Source organism: Coloeus monedula (assembly GCF_965178545.1).
Source record: "Coloeus monedula genome assembly, chromosome: 13".
Classification (NCBI taxonomy): Eukaryota; Metazoa; Chordata; class Aves; order Passeriformes; family Corvidae; genus Coloeus; species Coloeus monedula.
In genome coordinates this window covers 3,589,227-3,611,340 of record NC_138793.1, presented here as the reverse complement: position 1 = coordinate 3,611,340, position 22,114 = coordinate 3,589,227, and the positions used below count along the sequence as shown (strand labels likewise).

The following is a 22,114-nucleotide window of genomic DNA, read 5'->3' as shown; positions in this document are numbered from 1 at the left end:
TGTATGAACTACATTCAGATCTAGATATATTTCAAATCAAAGACATTAGACACAGTAAAAATAATGACTAGGTGAAGAATCAAATGCTATATTACATTTTATATTTCTGTGCCATTTTTGTATTTTCAATAGAGGATCTAATAGTGTACATATTTTATTCTAATGCTTATTTTTAAAAAGTGTATGAGGAAGATGGCACTTTTTGTTAAACCATTAAATTAAGGTTGAATATGGTTTTATTAATTCGTGTTTTTTAACACAAGATTAATGGATTTTCTTTTTAAGCCCATATTGCTACAATTCTTGTGGTTTCTTCTCTTGTTTTCATTCTGAAGCAGACCCTGCAAGTTTGTTATTGCATGGGAAATTGCCTGCCTTTTCCTGTGTGCATTCTGCTAGAAGTACATCCTACAGGACACACAACTGGATAACACCCGTTGTAACGCTGCCTTTTTAGTTCAGGTGAACTTGTCTCTGGGTTTTAGAGAATGGGTACAAAGCTTTAAGCTCTACTTACCAGCCATTGCCTTTTCCCTGGGACCATTTCATTGGCATGGTGAAAGGATCACCCTCCCACCAGCTGAGAACAAATGCAGTAAATAAACATTTGGAACTGCATTTATGACCTCGTTTCCTTAGGATTCTATTTGTAGCCATCTAATAGCTGTGATTACACCAGACACTTTACAGAAAGTAGCCTTGGATTCTTTTCCAGGTGCTTTCCAACTCCAGCTGTGTAGTTCAAATTGCTCTCTCTCTAATTCAGGCCCTTGAAGCACAACATTATTTAAGTATGTTGCCCATTTTCCTACTCAGCATGAGGAACAGTCAAGTTCAAACTACCTCACAAGCTTTCTAAAATGATAGAGCTATTGCTCTGAAATGCAAGAAATATGTGTGGTATCAGCTGTTCTTGTTATTGCCGTTATTTGATAAACTCAAGAAGCAGAAATCACTTCTTTGCAAACACCAATCTGCCTTGATCTTAAGCCACTCAGCTTTACCAACTGCAGACCAGCAGAACTGTTTTCAAACGTCCCTGCAGTGATTTTATGCTTCTTTTATTAATCAGCAAGGACAGCTCTTGGTGCCACTGAAGGGCCCAATCCTAATACCTGATCCATAATAGCTGCACTTTATTCTTGTAGCTAACGAGCGAGAGCTGCGGGACTGACTCAGCTCTGCTCTGGCTCTGTGTCAGTCCAGCCCTCTCCTAATGGGCTGTCACCAAGACAACTCACAGGGCCACCAAAGAGCCTCAATACAAACACCTTGACACATCTCCTCGGCTGCACAGACTATTTAGTACACAAAGACAAGGAAAGACTCCCAGCAGTGTGAAAACAGACTCTGTCCCCAGCGTTGTGCCTGAGTGCTGTAAAAGCAGTGATCAGTGACAAACTCCAGGAATCCTTGTGTGTGCTGGAGCCACAGTGCTGCCCTGGGAATGCCACTCTGTGGGCTGCATGGACCTGGATGCTGCTGCACACACCTGCCTTCCTCTAGGGAAAGGTGTCCCTCCCACGGCAGGGGTGGAATGACATGAGCTTTAAGGTGCCTTCCAACGCAAACCACTCTGTGATTCTGTGATACTACAATTCTATGAAAAGGAGTTTCTACCTGCCTCTTGCTAAAGCAGAACAACACCCACCCATCCCAGTTCATGCCTCTTTTTATTATTTCAGTTAGGAGTTTACTTAACTTGAAATCTGCAGTAACTGGCACGGCTGTGGAAGCAGCAGTAGTCAATAAAATGAGCTGGAAAGCAGCAGCTCAATCCACGCTCTGACTCATGTTGAAAAAGTACTTTCTCTACGCTAATCCCATGAGGGTTTAGATCTAAAGTATTTAGAAGCTGAACTATTTAGGAAGGCTCTGTTGAACACGAGTGAGTTCTGTTCCTAGCAGCTCATTACTTTCCCCTTACAGTAGTAGACTCCTTCCTGTACCAAAACTGTTTCCCCATTTCTCTCCATCTTGAAGTGCTTCCCTGTCATTGTGTCGTGTGTAATTACAGCAACAGTCCCCATGTCTCTCTTTTATTAACACCTCTCAAATATTTGTGTAGTGATTTCAAATCCTTCTTTAATCACCTCTGATCCAGTTTATACAAATGAAGTTCAATCAATCTTTCATTATAAGTAATATTCTCCTGACCTTAGCTATCCTGCTTTGAACTTTCTCAGTATCTCAGCAGTGGTTTTTTATGATGACAACTCTTATCAGCCTTACACACAATATTCTGAGGGCATCGTGTACCATTGGGAATGAACTGGACAGTAACAACCAGATAGAAGAAACAGGCTGAACATCACAAACATATCTGTAACTGAAACCTTGCTGCTTTATCCCCTCTTGCTCCCTTGCTTGTTTTCATTCTGCTGGACTCTATTATAATATCTAAATGGAGGCAAGATTGCAAATTAAAATAAAAGATTCAGATCTGGCTTTTGTTGAGTGACATTTTCATTCCTCCTACTGAATGAAACAAATTCATTTATGTGCTGATTTCAAAGGTTCAACACTGTGGACCAGAGACGGCCACACACTAAATCATTAAAAACTCTGCTGTTTAACGTATGTGCCCTTCCAGCTGAAAATTAAACCAGGTATAGGGAAAAAACCCACAATTATTCACTCTCCAAAGAAATATCCACATTCTGTGAGGAGAGTCTTCTGCTTTCTGGGTCTGCTGCTCTTCCACTCATCTCAGCAGTACCTTCTTGAGCCCGGGCTGTGTACCAAATGCCAATATCCAAGATGGCAATGCTTAAAAGCTGTTCTTTTCCCCCCAGACTAAGGGTTTGTGCTCCACTGATCCCATGTGCTTTCCAGTGCAGTAGGGCTTTGCTGTAATTTGCCTCGTTCGTGTAACTATATTTCAGATGTGTGTAGGAGTGACATTATTTAAGTTCATGTGAAATGTAAATAAGTCAGACACAGCTGAAAATGTATTTCCTCTGCCATCCCTATATTGTAGAACACAGTGTCACTTCATATTACTTTCCATTATGATAATCTTATTTTAAAGCTGACAGTCATGATTTAATATCCTTGAAAAAGCTTAAAAGTGAGAAGTGTACTCCAGCTACTTTTAGCAGTCTTAAGGAACCCCCTTTCCCAGCATTTGGATTGTCATCATGTGGATTATGAGAGAATCCATACAACTCGTGTATGTACCTTTATAAATAAAACACACTAGGCAGGGAGCCTGGCATCAGTTACTGAGATGGAACCATAATGATATAAGGAATATATTTCAGCCCACCATGAGTTCCGTTACTAATCTGATGCCATCACATTGTAAGTTTTGCCTCTCACAGAAAAATCTAAATCTGTGTCTTTGTCATGTATTATTTATATCCACCCTCTATCCAACAAACCAGTGGTCATAATAAAATTCACCTACAAAAAGGGAAAAATATTCAGAACAAGCCATCAAAAAAGCATTTACCCTAAGCCACATTCAGAGCACTGAGTGTAAAATAACTTCCGAATTACCTCCTTTCATGTGTCTATAACTCTTACAGAAGGACTTGCAAACCAGAACTGCAGCAGTATATGCATTTTTCATCTCAGGTAATGGAAAATTATTATTTTATGGGCCACTCACCAACACTTGTTTCTTTGTGCCCAGCATTATAGAATTGTTTCAGTGAGGAGGTTGAGAGTAATGCCAGAGTTCCAGCTGAGAGTGATTCAGATAAGGGCCACATCCAGTTACTGCCAAGCCAGGAGGAACCAAAAAGCAGGAGAGTAAACAACTGCTTTCCTCACACTTACCCTCAGGTGTGAGAACCCTTCCTAGCACAGGCATGAAGCCACATCCTACTTCTTTGCTCTCTCTTGTTGTTCTCAGGATTACAGAGGCAGAGGAATCAGGAGGCTGATTGGGTTAATGCCTCATGGTTCGCTCCCTGTATGCCATTAAAACCAAGCAGGAAGGTCAGACAACCCTTACTCTGAGCCAGGAAATTAAAAAAAAATATATATAGACAGGCTGCCCTGGTGTTGGAGCTGCACAGATCTACATTTACTCTTGGTTTCTTAGAAAGATAATAAAAGGCCAGTCGTCTAGAAGAACAGTAAATAGATCAGCTCTCAGTAGCCATACTTTTGTAACACTCGATACGCTCCCATGAATGACAGAAAATATTTACATTCTGAAGTGGATCACTCTCACATAGCCCATTTCTGAAAATGCTGATTCCATTTTGGGGAAGACACAACACCTGTGTTCAGAAACAATTCTGTTTCTAATTAATTGAAAAGGCTTTCAACTTATCAGGGCGCTAATGAAATGTAATCACAGAGAAAATGCAGCTGTACACACACTCATGTTCCCTCCCACCCCCAAAAATATCCCAAACCCTCAAACCCTGAAGTATGCACCACACGTGGAAGATCATCTTCAGGTTTGATTTGTCTGGGGTAAAATACACCTCCTCTGCTTTAGTCTGTACACTGTCACAACAGTATTCAAACATCTTCCTGCTTGAAAACTTCCCCTGAGGGTCCTGAGGATTACAAGAAAATGTGTTTTCCTGGCTTAGTTACCGAGAGTTGTGATGGTTCACGTTGCAAAGGTTGGACAAACATAAAGAAACAGTCCAACATCTTCACACTTCGTATTTGCTTTGGACATTTTGCTTTAGAGCAATCTTTTCCACCCTGTATACGTGGCTGTAGTTTCTACATAACTACCTCCATCTGGTTGGTTTAATGATTAAACTTTTATATATATTTATATTTTACATACCCAAAACAATTTGGTGAGAGCAGGATTCCACCACAGATGATGGACACTACATAGAGATGGCAAAGAAACAGGGAACAGCCTCAGTACAGAAACCCATCCTGTTGCAGTGAATTAGAGAAGAACATAATTGATGTTCTCTACAGATCTAGAAAAATGGGGAATCTGAAGCCATTTATTCACTCAGCAGCAGCTCCATAACATGAAGCCACTTAGGGACTCTGGCCACAGTTGAATTCCTTGTGAATAAATTCTCCTCAGACACTAACATGTCATTTTCATGGTAACTGATCTGCTCTGCAAAGGAATATTTGTAGCTGGAAATGAAGGGAGGAGGGGGAAATTAATGCCAGTGAAACAGGAGAAAAATCCTGATTTTCAGGTTCACCAAGAGGCTTTGGAGCTCTCTGGCTTTCAGGATAACGGGAATCGCTTTCCTAGGTGAGGAATAGTTACTTCTTTGGATTAAGCATCAGGGTTTAATGCAATACAAATAAGAAAACTGAGTAAAATGAAATCTTTTTTAACATTTGGAATAGTTCTTTCAGGCCATTTTTCTGTGAAAGAAAATCTTCTGTGTAGGTGGAGAATGCACTTCTCATTTCCTTTAGGAAAGCTGATGTGTTCCCATGCTAAGGCACTAACTTTCCCTAGGAGAAGCTGAGAAAAGCCCTACAGTCAATTCCCCTCTAATTAACACAGCTCACACAAGTCATTACTGCAGGCAATAATTTGTAATATTAAAGAAACCAAACAGTATATTTTGATACTTGATGGTCAGAGGTCTGTTCAGAGTTATAGTTCCACGACTGTGACAAATGAGCCAGCAGGAGCTAAGGGCCTTCTCTAATAACACACTCTTAACACGCTTATTTTTGGAACAAGCTGCTCTTTTTCCATTGTACTGTGCTAGAATTTTTCTCTGTAAAACTCTATTTTGCATGCAGTGTAAAAATAAAAGGCTGAATCACATTCCAGAGATCCCTTTTGCATTTAGGATAGCTGTCCTTCAACCAGAAAAAAACCCTTTAATGAACTAATTCTTTAATATTTATTGATGCACACTATTTACATAAAACCCCATAAAGTTAGGGCATTTCTAGGAATAGGAAATAATTTTTCCATGCCATTTCACCGGAAAGATTTAAAGAAATTCCATCTTTTAAAGATTACAGGAGTGCTGTGTTCAGTATTGGTGAGAAAACTTAGTACACCTGATCTACCAAAAGAATTCTTTAATAATTTCTCTGAGCATTTATTTTATAATTTTCTTAGTCTGCACAAGGACAAGCATTTTTACTCCAATTTTACTGCTTTACAGCTGTATCAATTCAGGTGGGTATTTGTATGCTTTAAAAAGAGTTTTAGTTTTCTCCTTCACTCACAGTGATTAGAAAGGACTTCTAGTAACAGTTGAAAGAATATTAGAAATATTATCAAATCCCCCTAAAACTTGCTTTTTAGACATAACTAAATGAATTTGCTGTAAGTAAAACATATGTACAGAAAACAAGAGGGAATGGATTTATTGGCAGTTCTTTCAGATGACTTTCAAGACTGTAACACCACAGAGAAATAAAGTTACCCTAAATGTGTGCTAATGAAACTTCATGCCAACACTCACTATTGATGCTCTTTCTCTCCTCAGATTGATCTAACCAATCAAGAAAGAAAGAGAATTTTCAATGAAAACACAAAATCTATTCACTGAAATTCCCAAGCTAAACTGGGAATGCTATAGACTCTATAGAATGAAAATTATATTATGCTCATCAAATCCCACAGGGCAAGCCCTGCATTCCCTGATCAGTTTTGTCACACAGCTCCTCCTCTGCCTTCAGCTGCTCCAGTAACTTCTGTAACATTGCCACACCACCACTCCCATTAGCATTAATCCCTGGAATTCCTTTATTTTTCCCCGAGATCAGACTCTGAGGAACATGAGTGAGACCTGGGTGATGAGATGCACAGGAGGCAGGGGATGGTCACCTCTGCAATACAACCAGAGGATTACTTCAGCTTGGGAAAAGCCTCCAAGATCATCAAGCCCAACCATTCCCCAGCTGTGCCAGGCCCACCTTGTCCACATCCCCAAGTGCCACATCCACACAGCTTTAAATCCCTCCAGGGATGGGCACTCCCCACCACTGCTCTGGGCAGCTGTGCCAGCGCTGGGCAACCCTTTCCATGAAGAAATTTTTCCCAATCTCCAATCTAAGCCTCCCCTGGAGCAAGGTGAGGTGATTTCCTGAGCCAGGGGTTGCTGTCCAGAGTCACCTACCTGTATGGGGCTCAATAGAGAAGTAAGGCTGTCCTTCCAGGATGCTATAAACCAGCTTGGCACTATTCCCATACACTGGATCATCTGCATCTGTAGCTGTTACTTTAGTAACAAAGGTGCCTAAATAGAAAGAATACACACAATTAATGTTTACACTCCCTGGAAATTTGCATATCTTATTCAAAAACTAATTTGAAACAAAAATTCATTTCCTTGTGAGCTGTATAACAATAATGAAAGAAGGAAAAATAACAGTAACAAGTTAAAGTATTACCTGTGGAACAGAAACAAAACATTTTCCTTCAAGCTGGTATGTGCCAGCAGCCTGAATTTCAGGGTAAAATAAAAGCCATTTTTGTATCTGTATTATTTAAAGTTTCTTTGCAGAATGCATTTAAAGCTACCTGATAGAACTGTGCAGACTTCAAGCATTTGCAAAGGAATCATATCAAAGGGCTACAAAACACAAGGTTAATAATACAATATAATATTGGGCATTTAAGGCTTGCAAATTCACATTTGAAAAAAAACTTTGCTAAGTTACAGAGACCAGATAGAAAAACAATAATAAAAAGGGTTCTTTTTTCTTCCTTTGGCTTGCAGCCATGATAATGATTTGATGTGGCCACAGTGACGGAGTTGGGACAACAATGATTGTCTCTGAAATGAGTGTCTGCCACTCAGGGGGCCATTGTTCAGCCAGGGTTATAAATTCCATACTCTGACAAAAATAAATAGGAAAAAAAAAATAAGGAAATTACCCTTTTTATCTCTTAGACAACATAGCACTTGCATTTCTGTAAGAAGCAAAATGGAATGGAATTCAGTTGGTTGCATTAAGGTTGCTGCAGAGATGTTTTTTGGCTGACATAAAAGTATGATGGTGTTAACTAGGCTGACAATAAAGACAATATCTACAGAGGGAGAGAAAGCAAGAGCAGGAGAAAGGTCAAGGGCTGAATTATGTTCTGAAAGGAAAATAATGACAGCACCCACCAAAAATCCCCTTTTCTGGATATGCCAGTAAAAATAACCTCCCGTTCCTTCCCACCCTTGGTGTGCTGCTGAATCCTGATCCCATGGCCCTTCAGAACAGGAGTGGCAGAGCAAGGGGAAGGAAATCCCTTTGGCACATCTTCCTCTCTCCCTGTAAGGTTGTTATGGCTTGGGGCAATTTTGGGGGTTACAGTATGTGCTGTATTTAGAGGAATGTTTGCTTATTTAAATATAATTTGCATATGACCCAAGAGCTGCCATTTCCCTCTTTCCCACCTGGCCACTTAAACACCAGGGCAGGGTGTGGGGCTGCGGTTTGGGAGGGCAGGATTTGGGAGGATGGAGAACACCTCTCTCAGGGAGCACAAGTTCTGCATGGACCTAAGTTGTGGCAGGTTTGCTACATGGAAGTAATGGAGTAATTTCCAGGGAAAGGAGTGTGGGTTGCTGAAATATATCTCACTAGAGCTAAAAGAAAAAAGCCTTTGGCTTGGTCATTTATTTCTGGTGCAAACTTGCCCATTCTTATAGGGGAGAATATTAGCAAAGGGAGGTAGATCAGTGTGAGCTCCACCATGGCCCACACAGAGGGAAAGCGTCCCCCCAGCATCTCTCCTGAGCTCAGCAGGGGCCAGAGGAGTCCTGCAGCTGGGGCACATCCCATGGAAAAGGAAGATTATGTCACATCTCTCTTTGACAGCTTGCTGAGCCTGTTTTATAAACATGCAAACTGTTCATGTTTTGAAGCTTAACTGTATTTGATGCTGAAAGGTGATCTTATACCTAACCTTTAACAGAATAGTTTTTATCCTGTCACTGGGCCTGAGAAATGGACTTTATCCTCAACTTGGTGGTGTGTTTGTAGGGAATTAACATCAGAAATTTACTGTCTGACCACTGACAACCAGACACTAACAGACAACTCCTGAGAGCTCTGAGTGGAAATGATAAAGGGCACAGGGGACACATGTGGTGCCCAGCCCTGTGGCAAATTCAGCAGCCTCAGCCTGCAGGTGATACCCTCAGTGCCCTCCTTCACACACAGGAGAATATAAAGAGGAAGGGGAAAGCAGCCCTGGGGCACACTCAGAGGCCATGGCACAGGCTGCAGAAAACAGGGAACAAGGAAGCTGCAGGAAGCTTGAGCTCGGATGTTGCAGGAAGAGGGACAAAAGGCCCCTCTGTGGCTCACCCACAGGAGTCACAGAGCACGAGAAGCTGTAGCTAATGGGATTGTCTCACATGTTTAAGTTCTGTTGGCTCGCCTCTGTAGCTCACACCCGTTACAAGGGCACTGTTTTGCTGTTCCCACAGACTATAATCCCTCAGCCAAGCTGTACCTCCCCTCTCTGGAACTCAGGCTACAGCCCCACCATCCCAGCACATCCCAGCACGTCCCCACACTCCCTGCAGCCCAGTCTGGGTGTGACACCAGCCATGAATGCAGGCTCAGAGCTTCCTTCAGCTGGAGTCAGGCTGAAGTAGCAGGTGATGTGCTCCTTTCTGTGGCTGCTGTCATAAAACTTGTGGTTTGTAATCTCCTAAGACAGAAGATGTTTGTGCAGAACACCATACAGTGGGACAGGGATGCAATAAGATAAGGCTCATCACAAAGTGAAAGTTTTAGTTAGAGTATTTCATCTAGACTGTTTCATTTTGTTTTCATTATACTTTATACACAAAGGAAAATAAAGAAATAAAACTGTTGACTTCTTGGAGATTGTGTTTGATTTTCCTAGCTGGCTCTCATTTCAAAGGCCTTCAGAAATAATTACATTGCTTGTTTAGAAAGATTTGATATATAATTTCTATTCTTATCTTTCTTCACTTGAGAATTCCTGGAGACTTTCTATAGATATTTATTTCAAGATTCCCAAACTTGAATGGGCATGCTGATTCTTTGATAAGCACATTCTTTATCCTAAGTGTTCATTAGACACAAAAGTTGAATATACCCTAATAAAAAGCGTTACTCAGTGTCTAACAGTGCTTCCAATCCTGATGCTCAGCTATCAGGATTTTTTTCGTGTGATATAAAATAATTCAATCACTTATTGAGACCCCAAGTTCAGCTGAAGTTTATACATGTATTAAAAATACACGGGTGATATGTGTGCCAGTATTTCCAGTTAAAGTACACAAAAGGCAGGGGGAAAGGCATAATCTTATTTTTCTTTCCCTTACAGGTCACTTGAAGTGTGATTATAATCTCACCTAATAAAATTAATGAAGGGAATGGACAACTGAAATACTCTTCTGCCTCCTAGAAATCAATTTCTTCCCCAGCCTGTTTCTGTCCTTCAGCACTTCATTTCCGACCATCACACACACTTCTGAGGCCTGTCAAATCCAGTAATTTGCTCCCAACAATCTTGCTGATGAAAATTGTTTATGGAAGATGTGAGCAATCGTGAAACAGAAATTAAAGAAATAGCTTCCACTATTGAAATTAGTTAAGCTTTGGCACAGTTTAAATTTTATCACCTTTAATTCGAATTTTTTTTTTTTTTATGCCTTGCGTCAAATCTTCTGCAGGTGTGAAACACACCACATTATGCTGTTCACACTGGCAATAATCAGTATATTTAGGAGCAAACTCTGTCCCCTCTGCACCTGCAGGTGATGTTGCTAAGTCAGTGCTGCTCTGGTTCCCCTGCAATGTGCAGAGCTCACATGGAACAACCAATCCCACCTCCACAGGTGACAGAACCTGGGCACCAAAAGATTTGGAGAATTGAGTGAAAAATAATGCAGAAAAAAAGCCACATGCTTTTGTGCCACCACGGCTCTTGTTTAGGCAACCTCCACACCAGAACTCTCCAAGCTTTGGATTATCAATATTTAAGCAGGATTTTACTCCATTACAGACACTGCAGTTATAAACCACATGTACATAAATATTTTTTACTAGCATAATGTACTTAAAGTTTTAAAGCTAAAAATTTTGTGTTGAAAAAGTTGTAAGAATGCAGGGAACGGCATTTATTAAGTAAATGCTCTTGGAAAAACAACATTCTGGGTTCTGCCCAGCAAATAAAACGCTAAGGTTTCTGTTTGTGTTTAACTTTGACTGCATTTGGCTTGTGTTTGTTTCTTTGTCAATGCTACAACAAACTCATTTAGCCAGGCACTATAAATTTGAAATGGTGCCATTTTTATAAGAAAGCCACTACTGTAGTCCAAGTCACTGTTGTCCTAATTACAATAATGTTGCAGTTTTATATAATCTGGCCCAACAACATAGACACTGGTTTTTTTCTTTACATACCTAATGTTGCCTTATGTAAACCAAACCTTTTTTTTCGGGAGATGAGGCAAATTTTAAGATGTTCTGTTAAAAAACTTTGTGTGTTTTTTCCTCAGGTACACTTTTACAGTGATAATGACACTTAAATATGGATTTAACCACCATAAATATAGACTGCACAGAGATTCAACAGATTTTAATTAATGAACACTTCTGATGTGCTTTAAACATTAGCCATTGCTGATTGTTTTACTCTGTCTTTACAGCAGGTCAGCAATCAGACACACAATTAACAACAGGAATATTTTTATTTGGTTAGGTGAGGAAGCCTGTGTTTGCTGGCAAACTAAGATTAAAAACCATCATCAAAAATAAGATGTGTGTACTCAGCTAGTGCTTTTCTGTTGTTTTGGCTGTGTTTTCACGTGCAAGCCAGGGTACAGATTCTGCACATTAGTCAGAAAGAAAAATGCATATGCTGCCACAGGGAGCGGGAAAGCAAATTCTTTTGGTGTGGCAGTGAAATGTGAGTACTGGGAAAAGAAAAAAATCCAAAAAATCAAATGTGAATGTTCTAGAGGAGGTAATGAATAGTTGGTGCCAGGAATTTACATGAATCCATATTCAATGAACAACCATTTTGCTGAAAGATTGCAATGGCTGGTAAAAATAAATAACATGACCATAATGAAACCTGGTGGAACCATGTTTTCTCATCTTCCCAGGGACTTTTGGGTTTGTCTGGGTTTTTTTTGCTTTTCTGATGCCCTTTTTGGTCTCACTTTTTCTCCTAACCTTCCCAAATCTTGACAGGCTGAAATCTCCATTTCATTCCAAAGATCTGATTACCAACCTGACAGGACATTAGGAGAGTATTTGCATGACAAAGCCTCACCATTATTTACCAACTCTTTTGTTTCCCTAAGAGGATCCCTGTGCTTCAAAACCTTCAGCTGGCTTTGGAGTTGGGCTGATGGAAGCCCTGCAGCCAGGGGTGGTCACACAAAGCATTGTTTGTACCCAGCAGGTCAGATAAGCATTCTTTCCAAAATGAAGCCTTTTCTTCACTGTCCTTCTTTGCTATAATCTCACAGGTAGCATGACAGTTGTTGTCATGGTAACAATTTTTTATTGAATAAAACTGCAATAATCTCATAAAAACCTGCATAACTTCTTGACATGTAAATTATTACTGCCTCAAAGCTGAAGGAACTTATTTATTTTTCATTGTTGTTCATTTTTTTAAATGCAAAAACATAGTTTTAAGCCTTATCATCCTGCATGATTGCATGAGACCATTTCTAAACACAAAATCTATGAATTAGAGGTTTCACTAAGCAAATAAAGGAAATGTATATGAAATAGGAATCTGTTTAAAGCACTCCAGAACTTGTTAACATATGCAAATTACCCATATAAAGTATCATTGCATATCTTGGTGCTCATGCAGATATATAAATACACACATAAATTGTGGGAATGTTACTTGAGTGTTTAAGGGTTCTTTTGCAGATCATATGCTATTATTTCAGCTCTACCTTCTGCACCTGCATTGGAATGTATTTTTATTATTATTAACAGCTACTTCATTGCCAAAGCTCTGGGAGCCCAGTGTGTGCATCAGATCTCACAGTGCAGGAAGGTTCTTTCCCCAAAGACTCCAAGAGCCAAGTACCAGGAAAGACAAATACAGACAGAGAGAGACAAGGAGGTTGTTGGACTTGATCCTTGTGGGTCCTTTCCAGCTCAGGAATTCCATGATTTCATGATTCTGTGCTGAGAGGATGTAAATAGCCCTGGGAAGGAATGCTGCCAGCACATGGTGGTGCTGCTGCCTGACCTACAGCGCTCACAGGACGTCAGAACCACACAAAAATGTCAGGGGCTGCTTTGGGAACAGATGACAGAGGGCTTGGGTGAGTTTTCCAGATCTTCCCACACTTAGAGGAAAGCATGTGAAAAAGAGAAAAATATCTGCTTTTTAAATATCTGCTTTTTAAATATCCATTGGACCCTTAATGAATGAAAAATTAATGAGGCAAGAGATGACACCCTAAGCAGAGGTAAACAGTAGAGATATGGGCCAGAACACTCCACTGAGGGAAAAATGGACAACTTGTGCTTGCCATGCTGGAGAAACAGGAATGCCAGCACGAATTCTACTGTATCTATGGCAGAATCCAATATGCAATTATTTCTAGAGGTAGAAATGAGAAAGAAAATTTGTGTATGTTACAGATGTAATACTGGTGTGTTGGTGATGAGGACCACATAAATACACAGATACAAGACCACTGAATCTTCTGCAAAGGCAAAAACAACAACAAAAGCTTCCTTGCAATGAGAAATTGTACAAGGAGGAATAGCTTCCCAAGGGAAATAACAGAATCCTCCTCACTGAGGAGTTCACTCTCTTGCACAGGATGCTGGATAATGTATTCTAAGGGAAAACCCTGGAAAGACAGGAAGATTAACTAATAGGGTAATTTGTCTTTCCCAGCTGTAATTTATTTGACTCTAAGTAGTGAAATACTGTGATGCTGTCATGATCTTGTTTATGATGATTAAGGTAAGGAAGAAGGAAAAGAGGGTTATTCATACCACTCAGTTTTAGGCTCAACTGGTTAAATTGCATACCTAGCTGAACCAGCTGCCTGCTCCACCTGAGGGAGGAAGACAGAATCATCCTCTCCTGGAATCCTCCTTTCTTGGCTGACTGGAGAGGAACAGAAATTAAATTGGCCAGCTGATGTGAATGCCTAAATTTCAATCCTGTGACTCTTCTCTTTTGAGGATGTACTCAAAACAGGCCACCCCAGTCTCTGACTCCAGCCTTCCAGGAACTGCAAGTGTGTAAAGCTGACACTCCACCAAACAGGACAAGGAGAAACCTTGCAAGAATTTTGGTTTTGTTTACATTAATTTCTCTCTATATCATAAAATCCTGGAATTGCAGAACAGTTTAGGTTGGAAAAGCCCTCCAAGGCCATGGAGTCCAAGCTGTGCCCCATCCCCACCTTGTCCCCAGCCCAGAGCTCTGAGTGCCACCTCCAGCCCTTCCTTGGACACCTCCAGGGATGGCCACTCCAAACCTCCCTGGGCAGCCCCTGCCAAGGCCTGAGCACCCTTTCCATGGGGAAATTCCTGCTGCTGTCCAACCTGAGCCTCCCCTGGAGCACCTTAAGGCCATTTATTCTCATGTATACCTTTCTCAACACCTGTGTGCACTTATATACTCATACGGACACCTGTATGCACTTTCTGAACTAAACTGCAACAGATACAGTTCATATTCTGTTTTTAATATTAAACATGAGTTACAAGGCATGGCTTGCTTGTTTTGCCAGTTTGTTTTATGTAAGTAGTTCAATGTAATCTCAACGAAATGCACAGAAAAAAGAGACTTTTCAGTACTTTACAGACCTATAGGAAATGGCAGATGCTGCCCTAAAGAACTGGTAATCTAAACCAAAAGTTTTAGCACCTGAAAATCTGGTTGAATGAAAGAATCTGAAAGAATCTAACAGCTTGGTCTATAATAAATTATGTAGCACCATGCAGGAAAATGCAAGAAGCTGTTTCCTGGTTCCACCAGTAAAATAATCCTTTCATACCTTTGATACACTAAGTGATGTTTAACTCCATAAGCAGAAGAGGTATCCAGACTGTTTCTCCCAGACTGTTACATATTTCACAAAGAAATTTTTGGAGTAGATGCTTTAGGAAGTTAATGAAACCTTTAAAGAATGTTAATGTCATGCAGTACATGTTTGAGTCCAAATCCCTGAGCAAACGCACAACCCACCGCATGTAATGCAACAGTGTTTGTGCAGATTGCTCATGTGCCGTTTTAAGGACGTTTTATCATGTGAGGGAAACGCGAAAAACATATTGTATGCAAATGTGTGACTGCAGAAGTATGAGAGGAGCTGGCTGTGCCTGGAGAAAAAGGCTGTTTGTACATCCACGGAACAGAGCGAGCTGGCAGCCCCGCACCTCGCAGCTGTATAATGAGGGCTGGAGGAAGCGTGGCTGGGAAATCTAATCAACTGCATATTTTACCATTTTTTGTCTGCATAAACTAATTGTTTTGGAACTCTGATTGTGCCTTTTTAACATAACCTTTTGGAAGCAGAAATATTTTACAACAGAAATGAATATTCAGATTTAGGGATATGGATGCCTCCCCGGGAATTATCCTGGCTGATGTTACCTGGGTTTACCTGAGTGGATCTAAAAAGAGGGGACACTGCCTTTTCAGTTTTAAGGATGGCAGTTCTTTCTTGCTACAGCTTATGAGATGGTGCCATTAGAGAGCCTGCAGGTATTCCTTTACAAATTCCCCTGGGTGGCTGTTTGTTAGGATTAGTACATGGTTTGAAACATCACAGGCAACAGCAGAAGGGTAAAATGTATTTTATGTTTGGCTTAAAGAATGATGTTTTCCTTTCATGCGTTTTTTTTTTTTTTTTTTTTTTTTTATTCTCCCTTTAGATAGCACCCTTGCTATAGAATATTAATTGATATTTGTGAGAGAAGTGGGAAATAGCTCCTCTTCTGTTCAGGACTTTTTGAAAGACTGCTTGTCTCTAATCAATTGACTATTTCATCAGCATTCATTCTGCGAGGTCCCCAGGCAAAGGCAGTAAAATTGGATGATCACTGTACACTATATTATCCAGCAGAAAAAAAGGTACTGTAAGTCTTGTTGATGCCAGTGGAAGTTTCAGGTTATGCTCAGGTGTATTGTAAAAAAATATAAATAAATAATAAAGCAGCCTAGGCTGTTTACTGCAGAAATTCTTTCATTTATGACTTTGTGTGGTGAGAAGAGAAAGTGGCTGCTATCATTCTGCAGCTTTGATGCTCTGCTCACTTTGTTTGGGAGAGCAAAGCCTGACATGCCAGCAACTGTAACCCAGGGTGCAAAAGCAGGGTCTGAAATATTGTCCCCTCAGGCCACTGGGGCCAGCATGTGGCAGCAGAGCCCTTCTGGGCTCAGGGAAGGGGCACGGTTAATCAGCTGCCCAGCAGCTCCCAGGGCTGATTCCTGAGGATGCTGTGTTGACAGCAGCTCCACAGGCAGTTGCTGAGCTGTTTTCATGGAAAAACAAGAAGTATTGCAGATTCAGGACCTAAACAAAGACAGAGGTGTCAGCTCAGGGCAGGGTGGGGAATGACCAGAGCCAGAGTAAAAAGTGGATTCTGAATTGCATCTCATTTTGCCAAATATCAAGTGTGTCCCTCAGAGAGATGTCTAACACAGGCCACTTAATGAAGAGTTTGAGTAGTGTTGGTCCCCAGCGTTCTAAAGCCAAGCCTTTGTGCTAGCAGGGGAATAGAAGTTACAGCAATCAAAGTTTCTGTGAAAATATTACCCCACTGAACTTAATTTTCTGACCTAGAACTTTCTACCCTGTGGTGAGACCTTCTCTACATTTCATGTGATTGAAAAAGGTGAGATAATTCCCCAGACCTGTTCTGTGGCATTTCACAGAGCATCAGTCTGGCAGGAACCTGTGCTGCTCTACTTCCTCTCCTCCCTCTGTTTTCCACTTAGGCATTATCCCTTGTCCAGCAAACAGGCTCATGTCTCCAGACAAGCTGCTTACAAAAATGAGATAACACAGTTTCAAAGCCTGCAAAATCAAGCCCTACCACTCTTTGAAACACGTTATTTTTCCTTCAAAATTTTACATTTTGGGAAATTGTGAGAAATCCTTGCTGAGAATAGATTTAAACTTGTAACCAGAAGAGAATGCATCAGAAACCTGAGTCAGAGACTTATTTTCACACAGTCACAGAACACAAACACAATGACAAATTTGATATGTACAAATGGAAGCGACCACAAAGGACTTTAGAAGCAGAATATCTGCAAAAATAACAACGTGATTGTGGCTATGAGGCAAGAGGAAAAACCACAGTAGGACAGATTCTTGTAGGTACACAGGACATTCACCTGAGACTGCCAAAATTCCCTCTGCTCTGCCATCACATGATCAAAATGTGACAGCTGTGTCTGTCTGTCCTCATCCTGAAAGAGGAACATCATGGAAAGATGAATTTCTCCATCTGGAAGAACTCCATAAGGAACTGTGACTTCACTTCTGATCCCAGCAGATTTTTCCTGCAGAGTTTATCTTCACTATGTGTCATCTGCACAACTTTCCTTCGTGCCAAGGGAATGCACGTGTGCAAAAAATGGATGATTTGTGACAAATTGCTGCCAGTGAATGGAGAGGAAGAAAGGCAGTGTTTGTCCAAGAAACCAGCACACATCAATAGCTCCACACCTTGCACAGGTAAGTCAGGCCTTGCTCCTAAGGACCACTCAGTGACTTCAGAACCTCAATACTTAAGTATTTTCTGCCATTGGCACAAACTACTTGGAGCAATCCCACTGCTTTTGGTAATTTTCTATTGTCAATCAAGCTTAGTACACTCAGGACAATAGAGATGGGGACAGCTAAAGCGTCAGCCTACAAACCCCTAAAGAATTTCACCATGGTCCTCAAGCTCATAATGATCACGTAAGAACAGTACAGAAAGATAATAACATTTTTGATCAGACCTCATGAGAAATGAAAGGCACAGAAATAGCAGAACTGTTTTCTCAGGGCTCAACAGCCAGTCGGGTTAAGGAGCAGCCAGCCAGCCCTGGTGTTGGGTGTCCTGAGCCCTTCCTGAACGTTGTGCATGCCCATCTTAAACACGTGCTAACTCACCAAAGAAATCTCACATAAAACTCCTCGGTCCCACAGCTGCTGAATGTGATTATGCACAAAAGGAACAAGTGGAGGAAGAAGATGACATGAAAATATAGGGGTTTTTTAACAGCTGGTACATTGTTGCCATATTTTACAACATCTGCTGGTTTTTCCCTCAGCTTTTGCACTGCCTTTGCATTTACCCTTTGGGCTAATTTGTACTTGACCCCAGTGCTGCAGTCCCTTTAGTCCACAATTTTGTGACAAACTATCATTGATTTAACAGTCATGCTCAGTGCCTTAAAAATCAATGATAAAGACCCCAGCAAGACAGTGCGGTTGATCTTGATAACATTTCAGGTCAGGTTTTTATCACAACTTTCTAATTTGTCAAGTTATTTTATCACTATTCATGTCAGACGTTGCATGATTTCATATGCAGCAGGTTTTCTCCTTTTGCAAACAACTTGTAAGTGGAAGAGAATGAATGTCTTTGGGAGAACTGGAAAGAAAGCTGCACTATGTACAGTGTGCTCCTAATACACCTGGCTGGACTAAAGAATTCTGCCCTACTTTTGAAAAAAAAAAAAAAAAAGATAGAAACTCTTATCTGCAGTGGTGTAATCAAGGGCAAACCTTGATTCAAGGGAACACATTCCTAAGTAGATGTACTTGTGCCAAAACTGAAAATTGATATTCTGACTCAACTGAAAGCCTAAACCCTTTCCAGTAAAGACCTTTCATGGAGGCATTTAAGGACAAAAATATTATTCTAAGCTTTTTCGTATTGTTACTGTCTTCAAGTGGCGAAGGCAAAAGCATTTCTAGAGCAATGTCAGACTGAATTCCACTGTGTGTACCTTATTAATTTTTTTGTGACTGTCAGGAGAAGCCTTAATATTTGCAGATTATTAAAGTTTGTCTGTTTACCTTAATTCAGGCAAACTATGAGAGAATTCTCTTCCCTTATGGCTTTTGTTCTTTTTCCATCTGTGTCCTTTTTTATTTCACCAACACGTTTGTCACTCTGCTTCAGTCGTCTCCTGTCTTTCAACATGACACTCGCTGTCTAAACACTCCTGGCTGTACTGAGAGCGAAATCAAGAGATTTCACTCCTCATTCCTGTCCTGGAAAAAGGGATCCTAAAACTCTGCTTCAGGAGACAATATCTACTTTGGCTCCCCTTACCACCTCTGCACATGTTTTGGGGAATTTGTGAATCTGTGTGTAGCTGAGAAGGTAACACAGAAACAGAATATACTCAAGGGAGGGTGTGGGGGTTTTTTTTCCCTCTTTTCTTTCTTCCTATTTTTTCTTTTTTCTTTAAATAAGCTACAGAACTGGTTCCAATTACCCTTATGGATCTTCCAAGCTTGCTCATTCATTTACATAATATTCTATCTTCACTGCAGGCATAGATACAGAGTTCAGAGACAAATGGGGAGGGAAAAAAATAGAGTTTAGGGGTTCTTCCTCCCAGAACCACCGACAAATCGGGTTTTTCTTATTTTTTAAGGTTTTAACTGAGTTTCTACCTCAGTGTGCCCTTTTACGTTTTAAAGTGATTAAGCAAGATTTACAGAAAAATTAAATTATTTCCTATTTGTGAAATGTAATACTTGGTATAACGAAGTAATTCCACAGATTTCACTTTTTGATCTTTGATTATTTAAGAAAATTAGTATCATAATTAAAAGATTAAGGTGCACCATTTCAGCAAAGAACATATTCTCCATATACACTATTAGCTTTCACAAGCAAAATCATCGTTTTTGGAGTTGGGGAACAGGGCTTACTATGGTAGGTTATGCAGGAATTACAGTTTAAAAAAAATCCAATTTAGTTCTCAAAACTTTTCTTTTTTTTTTTTTTTTTTTTTTTTTTTTCTTTTTTTTTTTTTTTTTTCTGGAATGTGCTGGGTCTCCTTGCTCACAGAGAGAAATAAACGATTTCAGAATAACTGAACAGAGTGACGCGGTCGGCACCGAGCGCGTGTGGGAGTGTGCTCTGCAGAGACAGCTGAGAAGTGAGCAGCACTCCTCCCGGAGAGAGCTCCGGGTAATACTGATCCTCTTTGCACCAGGCAGTGGGAGGAGAGCCATGCAAATCCTTTTGTTTTAGTAGGGAAGCAGGATTTTCCAGAGAGCACCAGAACACAGAATAAGAACCAAGCAGGGAATGCCGTGGCCGTCTGCAGCTCTCGTACGCTGGCACACACACAGAGCCCCACATGTGCTGGCACACATTGCAGCTAGGGACAGAATCCCAGAACTGCCACAGAAAGGACAGTAAAGATCATCCAGTCCCACCCCTTGCCATGGGCAGGGACACCTTCCACTATCCCAGGCTGCTCCAAGCCCCAATGCCCAGCCTGGCCTTGGGCACTGCCAGGGATCCAGGGGCAGCCCCAGCTGCTCTGGGCACCCTGTGCCAGGGCCTGCCCACCCTCCCAGGGAACAATTCCTTCCTAATCTCTAATCTAACCCTACTCTGTCAGTTTGAAGCCAGTTTTCATATCCCCATAGTTTATCATTCCAGTTCTAGATAGTCAGAACAACCCCTGATATTCCTATAATATATCTCTTCTAGCCAGGAACATAAGACCAGGTCTAAGGTACCTATTAGAAAAACTGCATTGTGTTAGAACCTTAGAACAATGGAAGGTTAAAGCCTTCATCTGTATTTCATGCACTGCCTTCCCCAGAGGCCCAAAAATAAAATGCCTTGTACTGCATCCTCATTATATAAGAACTATATATAGAGAGCATATGAGTTCGTCTTCTGTTTCAGAACAGAAAATTGATATAAGCGTTTTGAGGAAAGAAAAGGTTCAGCAGAACTTTGTTTTATCCTGAGTAAGAACACTGCCTAGTAATGCCTGTGTTGTACAAGTGTCAAGGCTGAAATTGGCAGTGGGTGGAGATCTCTTTAAGGGAATTAAGTAAGTGGATAATGGAAGTGAAATACTCTTAGTGGCGGGAAAATAATAAAAATTCCTTAAACTCTAAAAGGGAGAGTCTTCCTATAAACATCATAGAGGAATTAAAGTAATTTTATAAGAGCCAAAAAAAACTTCAAGAAATCTAAAATAATTTACAGTGAGTCCTTTCCTTCAGCTTTTGATGTTGTTACCTGTGGGTCAAGAGAGGAAAGCAGACGGAAATAGTAACAGAAGCATTAGTGAAGGGTAACACTCTTTATCTTCCACTTTCCAGCCTTGACATTTGGTTCCATCAGAGATTAAGACACAGACTCCACTGCCTCTGCTGCAGAGACTTTACACTGATTCATGTCCCATGTAATGCAATCAGGACCATTCTCTGAGTTCTGAAGCAACAGCAGAGAAATAGGTTTTGTTTCTCTACAAAAGAGCAGGAGTGCACATTTGTGCTTCTGTAGAGCAACAGCTTGGAAATATGCACCCATAGGAATGTCATGTGAAACACGTGGAAGGGCCAGGGATCCTAAGGGATGGATGTGCAAAACTCAGAGCTAATGTAATAAACCTCAGGCCTCTCAGGTGATTTATTGCAAATCTCTACCTATATTTGTGTTAGAAAAAACTGCCTTTGGACAAAACTCTTCCATGTAACCTAAGAATACATAACAGTGTGGAACTGTGTCCTTTCAGAGGCAGGTCAGTGAGGAACTGTTTCTCTTTTTCCAACACACTTGGGGACCAGGTGAAACATCTTCCTCCAGGACCCAGCCCCTTTTAGTATTCCCTAAACTATATCCAGCCATTGGACATTTCTACTACAATCCTCTATAATAAAGTTTTCCCAGATGAAGTTTTAACTTATAATTCATCTCTCATGACCTTTCTTCACATTTTTCCTTCTTCTTTCGCCCTTTTTCAATTGTTTTGCTTTCCCTCTCTTTTGTTAATATTTCATCTTTTAATTCTCTTTTATTTCCTTCCTCTCATTCATTTACCATCTTTTAAACCTCATGTTAACAATTTACTAGATTTTTATTCATCTGATGTCCTGACTAGTTTCCAGTTAAAGTTTTCAGTTTGGGGTTTGTTTTTTTTTCTCCTCTTTACAGTGAATACTGCTTGGATAGGGGCCATGTCTTTATTACAGATTATAAATATGCACAGATATAAATTGTTTTTATA

General features: G+C 40.6%; 1 protein-coding gene across 1 annotated transcript in view; it reads right to left on the bottom strand.

Moving 5' to 3' along the window:
- CDH8 (cadherin 8) overlaps nt 1-22,114 on the bottom strand; it is a gene marked incomplete at both ends in the record, with an annotated part of 134,138 nt that overhangs the window by 70,804 nt on the left and 41,220 nt on the right. The window contains one exon of the mRNA XM_082290311.1: nt 7,038-7,157. Within this exon, the coding sequence (XP_082146437.1) occupies nt 7,038-7,157 (120 nt within the window). The remainder of the gene's footprint in view (nt 1-7,037; nt 7,158-22,114) is intronic.